An 18,088-nucleotide genomic window follows, 5' to 3' on the forward strand; every position below is an offset into this window, starting at 1 on the left:
TGGCATGAACCTGTTTTACCATTGCATAAATTAAATCCCTAAAATTGTTTTTATCTTGCTTTTCTAAGAAAAAGCCATTTTTTTGGTTAGTGATTTTTTAGGTAAGTATTTATTAAACCCTAAACATTTTTAACATCTCAGCAGAAAAAAACATATGACAAAATGTATTAATTAGTTGAACACCAAAAGTGAATTTTTGCCATTTTCAGCTCAATAATTGTGGCTGCTGAATCCTTATACACTATTTCACATTTTTTGCTTTCACTCAAAAATCTCAAATTTCCTTCTTTTGTTATTTTTTTTTACACATAGTCTAATTTAAGAAGTCCAATGCACCAATCCAAAATTACATATTAGATAAATTACATATTATACATATTTATACTTATAGATTTACCCTAATTGAAAGTTAAGTTTTTGTTTATTCCGTTAGTAAAGTTCTTAAGTAATAATAATAATATTGTTGCACCTTTTGATACATATATTCTGCTTATTGTTTTTTTTTTTTTTTTTTACAATAAAAGGGATGAACGATGTCCCCACAAACAAAAAAATGATGCTATTAAAACTTAATTTAGGGTAACCTTATGATTACAAAAAAGATTATAAAAATAAATAATCCGCAATTAAAACAAAAACTAATAAATCTCAAAAGTAATAAAAGTAGCATAGCACCTTTAATACATAAATTAAACATATAAAGTTACGGTTTTACCAATAAAACGGGTAACATACGGACGAAATTATTCATTTAAAAACACAATTTAGGATAAACATAAGATTAAAAATAAGGCACAATGGAAAACAATAATATAAATCTCAATACTACTACCACTACTTATAATAATAATTATAATATAGAATTGTGATTTTAAACTGTAAGAAATAAAGTAGTAAATATGCTGAATAAATGTGTCTAAAATTAATAAAAGTGACTGAAACTGGCGGATTGGCTGCTGTAGCAGTTCTTCAAATGAATCCAAAGTCCCTAAGAATCGATTCTCTTTAAGAATCGATTCAGTAGAAGGTGTCGTAACGGTCATGTGAATCCAGAGCGGAAACTCACAGTCATTTCAACATGGCGGCGCCGTAGTGAGACTTCACAACAACAGCTGAGCGGAGAAACTGGGAAGCGGGCGGATTGAAGAGCCTCCACCGGGGGTTTAGGGTCAACGGTTTAGTTTTTAAGATGTTCGCAGGTCGGTTTAGGTAACGTTTCGGTTTTTTTGGTGAACGGAGTGACTTCAGTGTAGCGTTTAATAAGAACAGGAGACAATCTTCATCCATCTGCACTGAGACTGCTGCCTTCAGCCCGTAACTCCAGGTAAACAACACTCACAGGTAACTCCGGCGTTAATCTCATCACCTCACCTGCAGGGTTAGCTGTGTGATTTTTCAGCGTAGCTAAAAGTACAGTATATTGGCTACGCAGCCCCAGTCATTTAATAGCTACACAGTATAGCTGCATAAGTAAACACAGCTCTCAGTGTTCCGCTAATTCTATTTTTAAGTAACGTTATATTATAAGTATTCTCTTTATCGGTGAAGCTAATGATAAGTCATTATGCTCTTTTCCTTTGTTTTTCCAGAAACTCGTGGTTTATTGAGGTTCAGTAACCTAATTTATGTTATCTAGATATTCCCTCTGATGTTGGTCTCTAATCAGCATATAGACCAGTCTTGTCTGCAGAAATAAATGCAGCTCAGTAGGATTTGAGCTGACAAAGCTGTCTGGCCTAAAAACAATGTTTTGAGGTAAATTTTATAATGTGTGTAACGTTTTTTTATTATTTGCAGTGCAAATTGAGTTTCCCTGAATCTCCGTTTTTTTAACCTACTTATCCTATTATATATTTCTGTAACATACAGCTTTGAAAAAAAGAGAAAACTTAAAAATTATGAGTTTCTGTGATTTTACCTAATTTAAAACCTCTGGAATATAATCAAGAGGAAGATGGATGATCACAAGCCATCTAACCAAGCTGAACTGCTTGAATTTTTTACACCAGGAGTAAAGGCATAAAGTTATCCAAAAGCAGTGTGTCGGACTGGTGGAGGAGAACATGCCAAGATGCATTAAACTGTGATTAAAAACCAGGGTTATTCTACCAAATATTGATTTCTGAACTATTATAATGTTATGATTATGACCTTTTTTTACATTATTTTAGGTCTAAAAGCTCTGCATCTTTTTGTTATTTCAGCCATTTCTTATTTTCTGCAAATAAATGCTCTAAATGACAATATTTTTATTTGTAATTAGGGAGAAATGTTGTCTGTAGTTTATAGAATAAAACTACAATGTTATTTTTCTCAAACATATACCTGTATATAGCAAAATCAGAGAAACTGATTCAGAAACGGAAGTGGTCTTTTGAGCTGTATGTATTCAGTTGTGTGTATTTTAGGTGTAGGATTAGTATATTATCAAATTAATCACACCAGAATTCTGTGACTAGATTTTGATAATGGGTATTTAAATGCGACTAAAATAATCAGTGTTAAACTCTTTGATTTTGTACTATTGGTGCCAGTTCTTCAAAAAATGATTGTATTAATCACAACAATATTCTGTGTCTAAATCATGAATAAAATCATGATTGTTTTTTTTAATGCTGGTAGTAAACTGTGTTTTGGGAAGAGAACAGTATTAATGGAGTAGTGTGATTTTAAACCTGGCAGACTAGATCCTTTTACTGTGTTTTAATATCTCGAGTATGTTTGATGCTTTTTGAACTGGAATATTGTAATGTATTGAGTGTTACTAAGCTTAACTGAGAGTTTTAAAGGAGAAAATATATACTAGTGTAGCTCCATATTCCACATTCAACACCTTGAAAAGAGAAAACCTGCCATCAGCTGTGTGTGTTTGTATGTGCATGATCACATGAGTGAGAGAGATAAAGAGAGCAAAAGAGAGCATAAACTTTAGCATAAATAAAGGGTGATCTACCTTCTAAATCACTATACTATATACTGTCACTATATACAACGGCTAATCATCATTATTTTTATTCACATATCTATTACACAAAATAGTCTATTAAAAGTAAAAATTGTAAAAACCATTTTTAGCATTTAATTTATGTGAAATAGAACACCCTAGGAAGTTAAACAGCTTTTAAGCGGGGCTTAACAAAAAGTGCCTGTTTTTGTCAAGTACCCACACATTCATACAATCAGAGATTAAAATATAGGCATTAATAATAATTAATAATGATCAAACAACAATAATAATAACAGCAAAATGATCCATCATGATAATAATAATAATAACTACAATTAATGCGTCACCAGGCTCTGTCAATTTTTTCACACGATTCATTTGCATTTAAAAAAAGGTTTTCAGATTAAATGCATTGGTTAACGTGTAAATGTTGACAGCCCTAACTTTTATCCTTAGACCTGAACTGTGACAAAAAATGAAAAAAAATGTTAATATATTTGAATATAGGAAACATACCATAAAAATTATGATAAATACTATTGCAGTTTTTTTTTATCATTCACAGACCTGCACACTGCCAAACAAATGCTATTTGCTGCCATTTATATATTAACGCAGCTTAAAGCTGTAAAGCATTTTTGTTTTCACTTCTCATATATGTTCACGTGTATTTACATCATCTGATTAGCTGCTGTCACGAGTCTGGTGTCCTTGTTTGCTTCCTCTAAACACACACACACACACACACACACACACACACACACGTTCCTTACTCCTCTGCACTCTCCTCCACTGCACAGTAAATTAGATTACACACACTTTGTGTACTCAGTTCTTCACAGACTCATCTCATTGAAGATCAGACCACGGCTCCTTTTCACCTCACTGCTTTTTCTTGCATGACCTGTTTTGTAAAATGGGTCAGTACACACACACACACACACACAGTTACACACATACGCACATACTTATATACACTACAACTTCCTCTTCAGACCAAGTGATCTTAAAGAAATGAATGAAACAATGACTCTGCAAAAAAGCTCCCAGTTATTATTAGCTTCACATTCCTTTTTGGTCAAAAAATGGCTGATTTATTCTCCTTCTCTTTTTGTATCTTCTTTCTACAGCAGTGATGTCACTCGCAGATCCCACCTCTGATACCACACCGTTCTTCTCAGATGATGCCGAGGGTGAAGGGTCCTCCGACAAAGATGAAGGGCCTTCTCCTCAGCAGCAGCAGGAGGAGGAGGATTCTCCGAGCGGACTGTCCAAAACCAGAGCGTTTCTGACTGTGGGAGTGCTCTGCTACATCAACCTGCTCAACTATATGGACCGATTCACTGTAGCTGGTAACTAGTGTTGTGTATTTAGAATACTTTACAGATATGGGTGTAATTAGATTAGATTACATTAGATTACATTAGATTAAAGTAATGCAATACTAAACATAAAACAAGCCTTATAAGGTTTATAATAAATGTGAATAAACTTTGTCAACTTTGTCAATTTATCCATTTTTTGATCAATAAAAATTATAATTTGGTTAAATATAGGTTAGGTTTGCTTTATTTTAAACTTCATTTTAAACTTAAACACATGCACTTTTAATAAAGATTCTGCACTATTTTTTTCTTATTTAACATTTTCCTTCCTATTTTTAAGAATAATGAGTTCTGTTTTTGTTATCTTTTTGTCAGGTCTTAAGGTAAAATTGATATTGGTGTACGAGGCCCAACGTTCTATATGGTCTTTATTGGTGATTCCTTTGGTGATTGTCAGTTAGGAAGAAATGTCATCATTATTCGGTACAAAAATAGGCACAGCTGTTTATTTGCTGAATTTTACTTTAAATTATATAATTTTCATCCCAGAAAATTATGTGAATATTTTGTGTTTTCTCTTAAAATTTTTATTAAATTACATAAATAATCATTAATTTAGCATCAGAAGTATGAAACTGCAAAAAATTCTCTGTAGAAAATCTAGAACATATAAAAGTATAGCAGCTTGTATAGCCATACAGTGATATTAAATACAATCTTAAATTTGGCAGCATCCATCCTGTGACGGATCTTGGTACTGTAGTGTTGACCTCTCTGGCTGAGTAATAGAAAATTATTGAATATAATTTCATAATGTTTATAATGTCAGTGTAGGCCTGTTTATAGGTGGTTGATTGGCATCTGGAATATAATAAATGCAGTAAGTGTAGAATTAAATATTAATACCTGTAGAGTGTGTTTGGTAGCACTGTGAGTAATTGGGCAGTAGGTTCAGTAGGTTATTGATCCATCATGTGTAAGGTTCAGGGGATTGGGATCTGTCCCTCAGGTGTTGTAACATGCAATCAATAACCTGACCTTTCCACTATTTGGGTTTTTAGTGGGGTTAAAAGAACATCTTTGTTCTTTTTTTTTTTTACCATCTTAAAATGTTTTGCCAGAACGTTACAGGTTCCCTAGTTATTAAGACATGAACAGCTTTTCTCAGGGCAGATTGGGAAGTTCTGATAGTGAATATAACATTGCACCTCTCTAAATAATTTTATTCACATCTTAACAATTTAATTTTGAGAGAATTTCATGGAATAACACCTTTTAAGCGCTCTCTTTTCCACACATTCTGTGCCACATCCTCCTGCTGCTGTTAGTTATGATTAAAATCTCATCATGAATGGTTCTCCTGCAGGTGTGCTTCCAGACATCGAGCATTTCTTCAGCATCAGTGATGGCAAATCGGGGCTACTCCAGACTGGTAGGAAGAAGCCTTAAACTTTTGCGTGTTCATTGACTTTATGCTATTTAACTCCATATACTGGTAATTTGATAAGTAATTGCTGAAAGATGTCAGTTCAGTGTAAAAGGAAATGCTCGTTTTTAACAACTCTATCTGTTTTTCAGTCTTTATCTGCAGTTATATGCTCCTGGCTCCTCTGTTTGGCTACCTGGGAGATCGGTACAACCGGAAGATGATCATGTGCTTTGGCATTGCCTTCTGGTCCATAATCACACTAGCCAGCTCTTTTATCGCCAAAGACGTGAGTATCACACTCTTAACACACCGCTGTTTTCTTCTTTCTTGACATTTTAGGGCAGACGGGGAATAAGCCATGCCTTGGACCGCATAGCATTTAAATGAAGATTTTCAATTGAAAGAAAAAGATAGTGGAAAAAGATTAAGAAGGCTTAATCTCTGACCAGGAATCAGCAGAGATATTTTGGGCTTAAAAAATAATGACATTTAATTTAATAGAATGCCTATTCAGTGATTCCTACCTCTGGAATATAATCAAGAGGAAGATGGATGATTACAAACCATCAAACCAAACTGAACTGACTTGTAAGGTTCTGCAACAGAACCTTACAAGTCAGACCTGAATTAGGAGCTTTGTAATATACAATAAATTACAATTAATTTGATTAACGACTATTCATGATTCATATCTCTCTCTCTTTCTTTCTCTCTCTCTCTCTCTCTCTCAGTATTTCTGGGCGTTATTGCTGACGCGGGGGCTGGTGGGAGTTGGTGAGGCCAGTTACTCCACCATTGCTCCCACAATCATTGCAGATCTCTTTGTTAAGGAGAAGAGAACCAACATGCTCTCCATCTTCTACTTTGCCATCCCTGTAGGCAGGTGAGAGGTTACAGACATAAGAAGTGATTTTTTATTTTTTTTGTTTCAGAAACTCTTTGGGCGTTAGAGTTAGCAGTGGCACAGTGTGTCATTGATCTGTCAGGCGTGATTCACGCAGGGTCTCTCACACACACATCTCAGAAGTGTTGCAACTTGTAATCTGTAGCACTGACCCTTTCTGCACCCAGTCATCCAACTAGTTAAAACTGGAATGTGTTGTTGTTTTCCTCCACTGCAGCCAGCGACCTTCACCTTGCTTTAATAAATACATAAAGTGTATAAAAATAAGTAATAACCCTTTTTTTATTCATAATATTTGCTTTTTTAATATAAAGTAGCTCATCCAATGCTGCACACGTTTCTGTGTAATGCTGGACACTTAATATTGTCTTACTTAAGTTGTTTACCTTATGCACATTATTTATAACTTGGAAATTAGTGAAGAATGTAAAAAATATTTTCTACATTTTGACATTATTATGAAGGTTGCAAACATTTAAGCAGTGTAGTTAAACACATTATGTGAAAAGAAGTGCTCATTTTTATTTACAGTAAGAATGTCTATATAAAAATATTAATCAAATTAATATCAAAAATATGTTTCAAAAGACATCATCCATTTTAGGTTAACAGAAATAGCTCAAATGCATTATAGTCATTACATTACATTCTGTGGTAATTACATGACATTGTGTCATGAATCCACTTTATTTTGAAAAAAAAAAATCCTTTAAAAAAAAATAGTAATTATACAGTATGTCTAAAAAAAAAGCATTACATTTTAAGAGGACATCTAAATGCTGGTTCATACCAGTTGTGGTTTTATAAAAAGGTAGAACTTTTCTTTGTATCAAAAAATGTAGCTTAATACAATTTAAACCTTAATGTTAAAGTTGCAACATCATCACCTGTAAAGTTAACGATAAAAAGATAGTTTGAAAATGAAGGCCCTCTTTTAGCAACTTTGTTTCATGAAGAACCACTTTCTTAATTAAGTATGGACCAAGACCTATAACTAATATATTACTTACTAAAACAAGACCATTATCCCAAAAAAAACACACACTGGAGTTTGAGATGCTCCTCAATATAGAGTGGAACTTTCAGTTTCTGTCATATATTTCTGTCATACTAGTTGCTGCCGTGTTAGTAAACAGGGACTAGGGGAATGGTGGTGCTGTTACCAGCTGTCAGTGCTTAAAAGTACCATGTTTCTTTAATATCTGATGATACATTCTGATCATGGTATGGGTGAAAATATAATCCTTAATGATGCTTTATATTTTAAAGGGTTTTTTTATTTTATTTCAGCTAACACTTTTGTAGCCTGTAGTATGATACATGTTTAGCAGCCTAGAACATTACTTACTTTAATTTTTGTTTTAGACATGTGCTACCTCTGTACTGTACTATACCATCACTTAAAGAACCCTTTGTAACACCTATATTTGTGAAAGTGTAATGGTTTTTGCTTGTGTTTTTTTTTTTTACCCTCTTTTAGTGGTTTGGGCTATATAGTAGGATCTGCAGTGAATGACAGAGCGAAGGACTGGCACTGGGCACTGCGGGTAGGTGTTCTTATCTCTACACTGTTTTGTGTATCATTTCAGTCTCAGCTTATTTCTAAGAAATTATGTTTTTCTTCTGCTTCTTTCTTTTTCTCTTTTCTTCTTTTCCATCTCGATCAGGTGACCCCTGCTCTGGGGGTGGTGGCAGTGTTCCTCTTGGTGTGTGTGGTTAAAGAGCCAAAGCGTGGCGCTATTGAGGCACGACCTGAACACACTCTGCACAGAACCTCGTGGCTTGCTGATATGAAAGCCCTCTGTCAGAAGTGAGTATGGTTTGGATTAACGCTGTTACAATAATTTACATAATCAAGCGTACAATAAAAGAACATGACCTCAGTATTATCTATTGTGATTTTCTTAGCAAAGAGAGAATGTTCATGTAAATTAGCTAGTTTGTCCATGTTGCTTTAAAAAAGGGAGTTTTATTTTATATATGTTTTTTATTATTATTATTTATTTAAATTCCATATCCAATATAGGGCCCTTTGAAATTTTATGTATTTTTTGAAAAATACTGTTTTATTTATTTATTTATTTATTTATTTTTGTGTGGTGTTTTATTTATTTATTTATTTATTTATTATTTTTTTCTCCACACTGGATATTCAGGTTTTTAACATTTTTCTTTTTTGAAAATAAATGTAATTAAACAAAATAATTATTACAAATACATTTAAGGGCACTTATTTTATTATTACAAATAAAATAGCAATTTTTAACTTGTAATCTGTAATTGTCTTCATAACTAAAAGTACTAAAAGTTGTGTAAAATTATATAAACATCACCATGAAAAAGTACTGTATCAAAAGTATAAGCACTTAATGAAGAAAAATATTTATCAACAGATTATTATGATGGGTATGGTATGAGGTGGGAATGGTGGTCTCTGGCGGTACATGTGTCTGTGTCTGTAGTAACGCCAGCTCATGTAAGCTGAGAGATATATGCGTACCGAACAATCGCGCATTCATTTAGGGGTGTCAGAGTAACCCACACTGCTGCTGTTATTATTTTCGTGCATAATCCTTGTTATGAATTACACTTTTTTCCCCCTAAATTACATGATTTCGTCTGTTTTTTCCACATCACAGGAATCATAGGACCCTACCCATATCTGAATAATAATTAAAAATCAGTGGCATAAACTTATCGCAATTATTTCTGGGACGATATATCATCAAAATGAATTGATTATTGAGACAGAACTAGTTTGGATTAATAGAAGCACAGAATTTACTATGGTGGAAGACCATAGCGTATTTGATAACCAGTGACATCATGATCAAATTACAGATGTCTTTTCTTGGATTCTCAAGGAAAGTAACTGCTCACGCTGCAATTTGTCGTTGTTTATTGTACATTTTTGCCCTCAAGGTTTTGTACACATTGTAATCTGTATCTGTAAAATATTTCAGAGCATTGCTGTGAGGATTTTATTGTTTTCAGTGGCAGAAGCATTAGGCATGTCAGAATATTATTGGATAAATTTCAGATGTAGCATCACCATCATTCCAGTGAACCTACTCTACTACTTCACTGCCTAATGTCCTTTTAGCCTAGGCCTGGTATTAGTCACAGCACCAATAGGTTCATGATTATCTGCCCTAGAGAGTCTTGATCTATTTGCCTATGCTAGAGTTCTTCTCTACAGGGACTAGGTAAGCTGCGTTTGCATTTCCACGTTTGCACATCCACTGTATATCAGCAATGGTACCAACTTAAAGTATCTGAATGCATTCATCAGAAATGTCCACAAAAATTGGATGTATGTAGTGTATATCAGTGAAATGTTCCTTTAAAGTCTATGTGGAAGTTTTATAAGCAGTTTTGTCATTTGTCTTTCTCTCTCTCTCTCTCTGTTTCTCTCTACAGTAAGAGTTTTATTTTGTCCACGTTTGGCTTCACGGCGGTGGCCTTCGTCACAGGCTCTCTGGCTCTGTGGGCTCCAGCTTTCCTCTTCAGAGCTGCAGTCTTCACTGGAGAGAAAGTGCCCTGTGTTAAAGAGCCGTGTGACACCTCTGACAGGTAGCGTGCACTCACACACTCACACACTCACACACACACTCTCTTCTTAGCTCACTGAATCACAGATACGCACACACATGCCCCCACGTTTTAAAGTCGGTTATATACATATTCCTTTAACCTTTAGACAGTTACATGGGCAGTTGTTATTCTTACGGAAAACCTTCACATGATTAAAAAACAGCAAACAAATTAGGCTCTTTCCTAAATGTAATTTTCTAATCTAGATTTCAGTTACTACAAACTGAGTAGATCATATCATCGCTGTCCAATGAAAAACGTTTATCTCCAAAACAGCAGCTTTACAGTGGAGGGGTAAAACCTTCTTAAACCATATATTGATACCAAGATCAAATTTAAATGATATAAATTCAGTGAACAGCTCATTACTATTTTCTTTTTTTATTGTGGGCACATCACTGTAAATATTTATATTTTTAAGGTTAAAATCCTGATGTAACAAAAATAACACAACAACAAATTTTGTTATTTAAATTGTTACATTTTAATAACATACAATGTTGTTCTAGAAATCATGTCAAAACTAGTTCTATTAAATGTGAAACATTTAATTTAATTTAAGTGAAGGTTAATGGTTGGAATAGACCTGTAAAAACAAAAATACCCAACACTACTACATTCTTTAAAAAAGGTCAGATGAACAAACACACTCACATTCACACACTGTCCTGTAGTGATGCTCTCAGGATGTTCTGTTTGTCACTTAGGGACTTCATGAGTTAAAACTAAAACTAAAAGTACTAAAAAGAAACAAAACTAAAAGTAACAAAAATAGAGATACTTGTTATTCATTGGACAGCAACGATATTCTCCAACACTTTCTGCTGTTGAAGTGTTTTAGTATTTTCATTTTCATTCCTCTTACTTATCTGTATGTGGTTATTTAAGTTAATGGTTACTGTCTATTTAAATATTCTAACTGATTGATTGATTGTTTTTTTTTTTTTTTGCATTTTTATGTAACCTCCAGCCTGTATTTTGGCGTCATCACGTGTATATCCGGTGTGTTGGGGGTGTCGATGGGCGTAGGGATCAGTCAGTATTTAAGGAAGAGGACGCCACGTGCTGACCCACTAGTGTGTGCTGCAGGACTCCTCCTGGCTGCCCCTTTCCTCTATCTGTCCATCATCTTCGCCCAGAAGAGCACTATAGCTACATATGTGAGTTAGCTTTATATAAATTATTAATATATAAATTATTAGACCACTTCAAAATAATCAGTTTCTCTGATTTTACTATTTATAGGTTTATGTTTGAGTAAAATGAACATTGTTGTTTTGTTCTATAAACTACGGGCAACATTTCTCTCAAAAACCAAATAAAAATATTGTCATTTAGAGCATTTATTTACAGAAAATGAGAAATGGTCAAAATAATGAAGAAAAAAAGATACAGTGCTTTCAAACCTAATAAAAATCAATAATGCAAAGTTCATAAACAAGTTCATATTCATCTAGAAACAACAATGCTAGTGTTTTAAGAGTTCAGAAGTCAATATTTGGTGGAATTACCCTGATCTTTACATGCTCTCCACAAGTCTTTCACACTGCTTTTGGGTGACCTTATTCCACTCCTGGCACAAAAATTCAAGCAGTTCAGCTTGGTTTGATGGTTTATGACCAACTTACATAGGTCTTGTCTTATCCCCACTATAAAGAATCACTCAACTGCGTGCCTGTGTGCTCGCCGTCACTGATTCAATGCCAAACGCCCAACTTAATGGGCTGAACTTTGCCTTTTTACATGTGATTGTGTTTTAAGATGAGCTCATGATCTTTCATGTTTATTTTGTTTGTGACAGTTCTTCATCTTTTTGGGCGAGACGTTCCTCTCCATGAACTGGGCAATTGTGGCCGACATTCTACTGGTGAATTTCCTCCCTTCTCTTCTCACAGACAAATTGATTTATACCTCATTAATCTCCTGTCTATTAATTTGACCTTCACACACTTCCTCCCTCGCTCTCTCTCTCTCACAGTATGTTGTGGTGCCCACGCGGCGCTCCACTGCAGAAGCTTTCCAGATTGTACTCTCACACCTGCTGGGAGATGCTGGGAGTCCCTACCTCATAGGAGTGGTATGTGATGCATGTGTACAGCACAGGCCAAAGTTTGGGCACACCTTCTCCTTTACAATGTGTTTTCATTATTTTTTTATGAATATTTACATTGTAGATTCTCACTGAAGGCATCAAAACTATGAATGAACACATGTGGAGTTACTGTATGTACTTAACAAAAGGTGAAATAACTAAAAAAAAAAACTATTATATTCTAGTTTCTTCAAAATAGCCCCCCCTTTGCTCTGTTTACTGCTTTGCACACTCTTGGCATCATTCTCTCAATGAGCTTCAAGAGGTGGCCACCTGAAATGGTTTTCCAACAGTTTTGAAGGAAGGAGTTCCCAGAGGTGTTTATTAGCACTTGTTGCCCCTTTGCCTTCTTCACTCTGTGCTCCAGCTCACCCCAAACCATCTGGATTGGGTTCAGGTCCGGTGACTGTGGAGGTTCAGCTCAATTTTTGATAAGTACATAAAACTCCACCTGTGTTTATTCATAGTTTTGATGCCTTCAGTGAGAATCTACAATGTAAATAGTCGTGAAAATAAAGAAAGAAAACGTATTGAATGAGAAGGTGTGTCCAAACACACATTTGCAAACTCAGGCTGCAAATTGGTTGCTGTTATTTCCATTATCAGTTAACTTAGTTAAAAAGTTACTCTTTTAAAAATAAAGAGTGATTATTTTCTGCTGCATCATTGAACAAACCATTTAAAGCACCTTATGTTTTTAAGAGTTTGTTAAATATTTTATTTTATATCGGCTATTCATATATAAAGAAACTGAAATGGATGTAAACTAAACTGAAATGATAATAAGTCATGGTTATGATACAGTTAATACAAATAATGGAAATTATGAGGATTGTCATAATAAAATAAGAAAAAGAAATATTCAAATAAACCATGCCTTTCTCCTCTCTCCCGGTCAGGTGTCGGACTCACTGAAGCAGGCGGACTCGTACATGTGGGAGTTCCGCTCTCTGCAGCTCTCTCTCCTGCTCTGTTCCTTTGTGGCTGTGGGAGGTGGAGCGTTCTTCCTGGCCACGGCTCTCTTCATTGAAAAAGACAGACACCGTGCTGAGAACTACATCCCTTCAGGTGCGCACACACTCTGCTTGGCGCAGATGGTCACTGCTTCGCCATGTTGATAAATAAATATGAATAAATGTGTATTTTATTTAAACAAGCAGTGTCAGACTTTAGGTTTGTTATTAATGAACGGCAGGAACACTGAAGGTTTAACAGCTGTATTGTGTGCAGCTGGTATACAGTTGTAAGAGAAAGTAAGTGAACGGTTTGGGATTACCTGGATTTATGCATTGATTATAAATATAATGTGGTATAAATCTTTAGGGATCTTCTTAAAGTATTTTTTTATGTCAAGCAAATTTGACAGTAACCAGGCTGTGTCTTTTTTTTTTTCATAATTAAAACATCTTAATGTTATATTGTGTTATATGTTATAATGTTATTCAGCACGATTTACAAAAGTACTTAAAAAAGCACTTTAATTACTTGACAAATATCCAGAGCTAGTTTGTAGAGACTAAAAACAGAAAGATGCATCAAGCTTCTATAATGTTTAGACACCCATGAGAAAAGTTTTGTTTAGAAGCTCTTTAAAAGGATGAGTCTTTAGTCTGCTTTTGAAGATCGCAAGTGACTCTTCTATTCTAAAACCCAATAGAAGTTCGTTCCACCACCTCTTTGCAAGACAGGGAGGAGTCTGGGTGTCTGGGACTTCTAAGGGTCGAGCCAAGCCGTAGTGGAAGCTCTAAAAGCTCATGGTACAGATCTGGCTTTGACCACTGCAACCAAGTATGAGGGCGCTGGTCTGTTTGTGGCTTTGTAGGCAGCGTCAGGGTTTTGAATTGGATGCTGGCAGCAACTTTAAGCCAGTGGGGGAAACCCAGAAAATGGGTTTAAATTACGAACAGAACAAGTGTTAGATAATTTAGTTAGATGTTTTTTCTCTAAAACTGTGACTCTACTACTGTGACCACATTTTATTAGTAACTAGTGCAAAAATCCAGCTAATTCCAGATGGTTCACTTACTCTTATTGCTTTCATTGATGAGATAATCTGTGACTAGTACCTCGTCAATAAATTGCTTTAGTGATATTTGTCTTTGTTTTAGGCGTGCATTAGTGAGCATGAGACCATTTCACCTTCATAACGGTAACTCAAAGTTTCACCGCTTACTTAGGCTGAATCTATTTTTTTTTTCCTTCTATTTGTAGCACCACGTAGACGTTGTAATTTTTGCTTCAGCTTCACATGAGTTGCAAAGTCGGCTGCTTAGATCTTGACATTCTTTGTGGTTCTGCATCACACATGCTGTCATAAACATAATCATTTATCATTAACTCACTACACCTGCCATTTTTAAACCTTAGAGTACTTAATAAGTACGTTTTTCCACCTGGGTCATTGATTTTAGTTGTTCAGCTGTGATTTACATGCTTGAAAAAATCGAATAATGTCAAGTTCACAATTTAATTTAATTAATTCACCACCTATGGCCTGCAATTGTTTTTTTTCTACATTATTTCTGTGATTATGATCGTAGATGCATTCAACATTCAAATGAGCTTCTGAATAATCACTGAATGCTTTACTTTATGATTTTTTGTATGTTCAAATAGCCCAACTATAATATACACTATATGGACAATTTGGAAATATATATGGAAAATCTATCCTGCTTTTGTAGAAGTAACTGTTTCTACTGTCCAGTGAATACTTTCTACTGTCTACTAGATTCTGGAGCATTGCTCTGAGGATTTGATTGCCCAGACTATATCTCCAAGTTAGACCTGTATGGGTAGCTCATCTTGGAACTAAAAAAAAACGTTTTATCCATGGGTTCCATTTTGGTCCCATGAATGGATGTCCATGATATATGTTCTTTAATGGGGCCAGCAGGGGGTTACAAAAGGTAGGATGTATGATGGTTGGATTTCTGAAGCCCACCTGAAATCCACATAGCACACATTCCCAGGGCCGTTTCCCCCCTCATGGATAACTCTGCTTCATGATTGCTGACGTTTTATATTTTGCTGGCTGCAGGAATTATGAACCTGGCTGGGTGGCTACTCTCAACAACAGTGTTGTACTTTCCTGTATCGACCATCATAAATTTGAAGAAGTGGTGCTCAGAGTTTGTCATTGCATACAATTTATAATCAGTCATATGGGGGCCCCAGGCCAGCTTGGGGCCATAGGCAATTGATTGGATTGTTTGTTTTGTTGCAACATGCCTGCACATTTCACCCATGAGTAAGTTTGATTGGGAAGTAGAGGTGATTTCAGGATGTTGGATAATCATCATCCTACCTCATCCCCAACTCCTTAACCTATCCCAAAATAACAGAATGGAATGGAGAGCAGAGTTTTTTCACAGCTCAGTGCTGGGGGCCTTTATACCTTTCTAGTCCACACTGGGCATTAGGCACATTACCAGTAGGTCCATGTACAGCTCTGGACAAAATTGAGAACTCTTCAGTTTCTGAATTAGTTTCTCTGATTTTGCTATTTATAGAAATATGTTTAAGTAAAATAAACATTGATTTATTCTATGAACTACAGACAACATTGCTCCCAAATTCCAAATAAAAATATAGTCATTTAGAGCATTTATTATTATTATTTTGGTGGAATAACGCTGGTTTTAATTCACAGTTTTCATGCATCTTGGTATATTCTCCTCCACGAGTCGTACACACTGCTTTTGGATAACTTTTATGCCTTTACTCCTGATGCAAAAATTCAAGCAGCTCAGCTTGGTTCGATGGCTTGTGATCATCCATCTTCCTCTTGATTATATTCCAGAGGTTTTTAATTTGGTAAAATCAAAGAAACATCATTTTTAAGTGATTACTTATATTGTTCCAAAGCTGTATATCTACTTCAGAGTCCTATGCTATCGGCATTACTTTTCAGTAAGGACCAGATAAGCTGTGAGTGTGTTTGTGTGCATTTGTCAGCAGTGGATGAAACATAAAGAAGCTGCATGCACTATATAATTTGTATAATTATATAATAATTATAATAATAATAATTATTAGAAGGTGTGTCCACAAACAATTGAGCATATAGTGTCATGTATTTTAAGGCAAATTGCAATCACAGTGTTAAAGAATATAATGTTTTCTTTATTTATTTTGATTTTTTTGTAGTGTATTGTGCACCACACTATGAAAATATGCTTTAATAAAATGTGTCTATTTTTTTTTTTTTACATTTTTTTTTTTTTAGATGATGCACCAATCATTGTCCCGAAGAGAGGAAGATCCACCAAGGTGCCAGTGTCGAGTGTTTTAATCTGAGGAGAAGGGAGGAAGTGGGTCGTTCTTAATCTAGGGAATTTCCAGCCGTGTGGACTGACGTAGACGGGCGTAGCTCAGCTCAGCGACCGGCTTGGAGTAGCAGGATGGGAAGAATAGAACCACTGATTGGACTGTCTCCCCTTCAGGGATGTTTTATGATTATTTATTATGCTTGTAATAATGTTTATTTTGTTATTAACACCTCAATTTTCCTCAACTTTGGGAACATTACATTACTTTACTTAACTAACAGGGAGTGTTAAACACTTCTGACAGACCTGCTGTCTCAGAAGTGCTCAGAGAGGACTGCTCGGAGAAGGTCCTACTGGGGGAAAAAAGCCTGAAGTCAGTAGATTGAGGACATTTGGGGGGAAAGGTGCGGAAAAGTGTAACGATACTGTGGACAGCAGGACGTTTTTAAGAGATATAAAAGGAAGCACAAATTGCGTTTTAAACCTAGAACCATGGTAAAGGTTTTAATTAAATATTTTTTAATTTTGAAAGCTGAGTGAGTTTTTATATATATTTTTTAAGTTAGATTAAGATTAACAAAATTAAGAGGTCAACTGACTCTTATAACAGAACAAATGGACCACTACATGGCAATGCAGCAGCTATGCTTTTAGCCCTGTAGCATCAGTCCTATGTTCAGTTCTCTATTGAGGTCAGCTCCTTATGCTTTTAACTACATAACATCAGTTGTGTGGTCAGATCTTTCCACTAGCTACCTTAATATCTCCACACATTAAACATACAGTCCTACTAACCCCGTTTTTATTTGTTATTATTTTATAATTTTACTATAATTTTTAAGGCCTGTAATATAAAAAGGTACACAGAAAATAAACCAAACACTACCGCTTCCAGTAATACTACAGAGATTATGCAGATGTTTTTTTTTATTATTATTATTATTATTATTATTATTACAATTCTAAACAAGCTGCGTTCAGATGTTCATTAAACCGCTCAGTTTGCAGATGTTTAGGACGTGCCTCTTTAATAGTCTGAAAAAGTCCTTCCATTTTGATTTCTTTTAATGAAGACAATTAAAGAGAATTCTACCAAATGCTGTTCTTTTTGAAATGCTATTGTGGATCATTTTTAAGTTTTGAAAACCTGAGGCTTATTACCATGTTTCAGATATTAAATAAGCTTAAGCTCATGGGTGGTTTGTGGTATTTTCTGCTCTATTTTGCCATTCCTGTGTGGTTGCCCTGGTGAAAACTGTGACACTGTTAACACCTGGTCACGTAATGAGTATTTCAGCCACATGCATTCACAATTAGTAGCCAGCAGCATTTCTGGCTATGATAGGTTTATGCTGATTTGTTTTGATGTATATAATACACAACCTGAGTGATATACCACAAAGCAGTATTTGTCAGTAAGCAAGATAACTTAAGCCCAACTTAATGATATGTATGAAATACTAGGGACCCAAAATATGTAGTGAAGTAAAAGTGAAAGTAAGAGAAATAACACTCCAGTAGATAGT

General features: G+C 35.0%; 1 protein-coding gene across 4 annotated transcripts; it reads left to right on the forward strand.

Annotated features, from left to right (window-relative positions):
• Positions 1–1,055: 1,055 nt before the first annotated feature.
• On the forward strand, positions 1,056–17,755 carry spns1 (spinster homolog 1 (Drosophila)). Of its 4 annotated transcripts, XM_049467989.1 has the most exons (14): positions 1,056–1,324; positions 4,078–4,299; positions 5,639–5,704; positions 5,851–5,987; positions 6,433–6,584; positions 8,086–8,152; positions 8,273–8,415; positions 10,026–10,178; positions 11,170–11,359; positions 12,001–12,066; positions 12,178–12,276; positions 13,191–13,359; positions 14,400–14,440; positions 16,520–17,755. In XM_049467989.1, the coding sequence occupies exons 2-13, from the start codon at positions 4,083–4,085 to the stop codon at positions 14,408–14,410; spliced, it is 1,470 nt and encodes a 489-aa protein (XP_049323946.1). In that variant the 5' UTR covers positions 1,056–1,324; positions 4,078–4,082; the 3' UTR covers positions 14,411–14,440; positions 16,520–17,755. The 4 variants fall into 4 exon arrangements, with proteins under 4 accessions (XP_049323946.1, XP_022524190.2, XP_022524191.2 ...); XM_022668469.2 differs by lacking the exon at positions 14,400–14,440 and having other exon boundaries at positions 1,057–1,341; XM_022668470.2 differs by lacking the exon at positions 14,400–14,440 and having other exon boundaries at positions 1,057–1,324.
• Positions 17,756–18,088: the final 333 nt, after the last annotated feature.

The sequence above is a fragment of the Astyanax mexicanus genome, chromosome 19 (genome assembly GCF_023375975.1).
Source record: "Astyanax mexicanus isolate ESR-SI-001 chromosome 19, AstMex3_surface, whole genome shotgun sequence".
NCBI classification, from domain to species: domain Eukaryota; kingdom Metazoa; phylum Chordata; class Actinopteri; order Characiformes; family Acestrorhamphidae; genus Astyanax; species Astyanax mexicanus.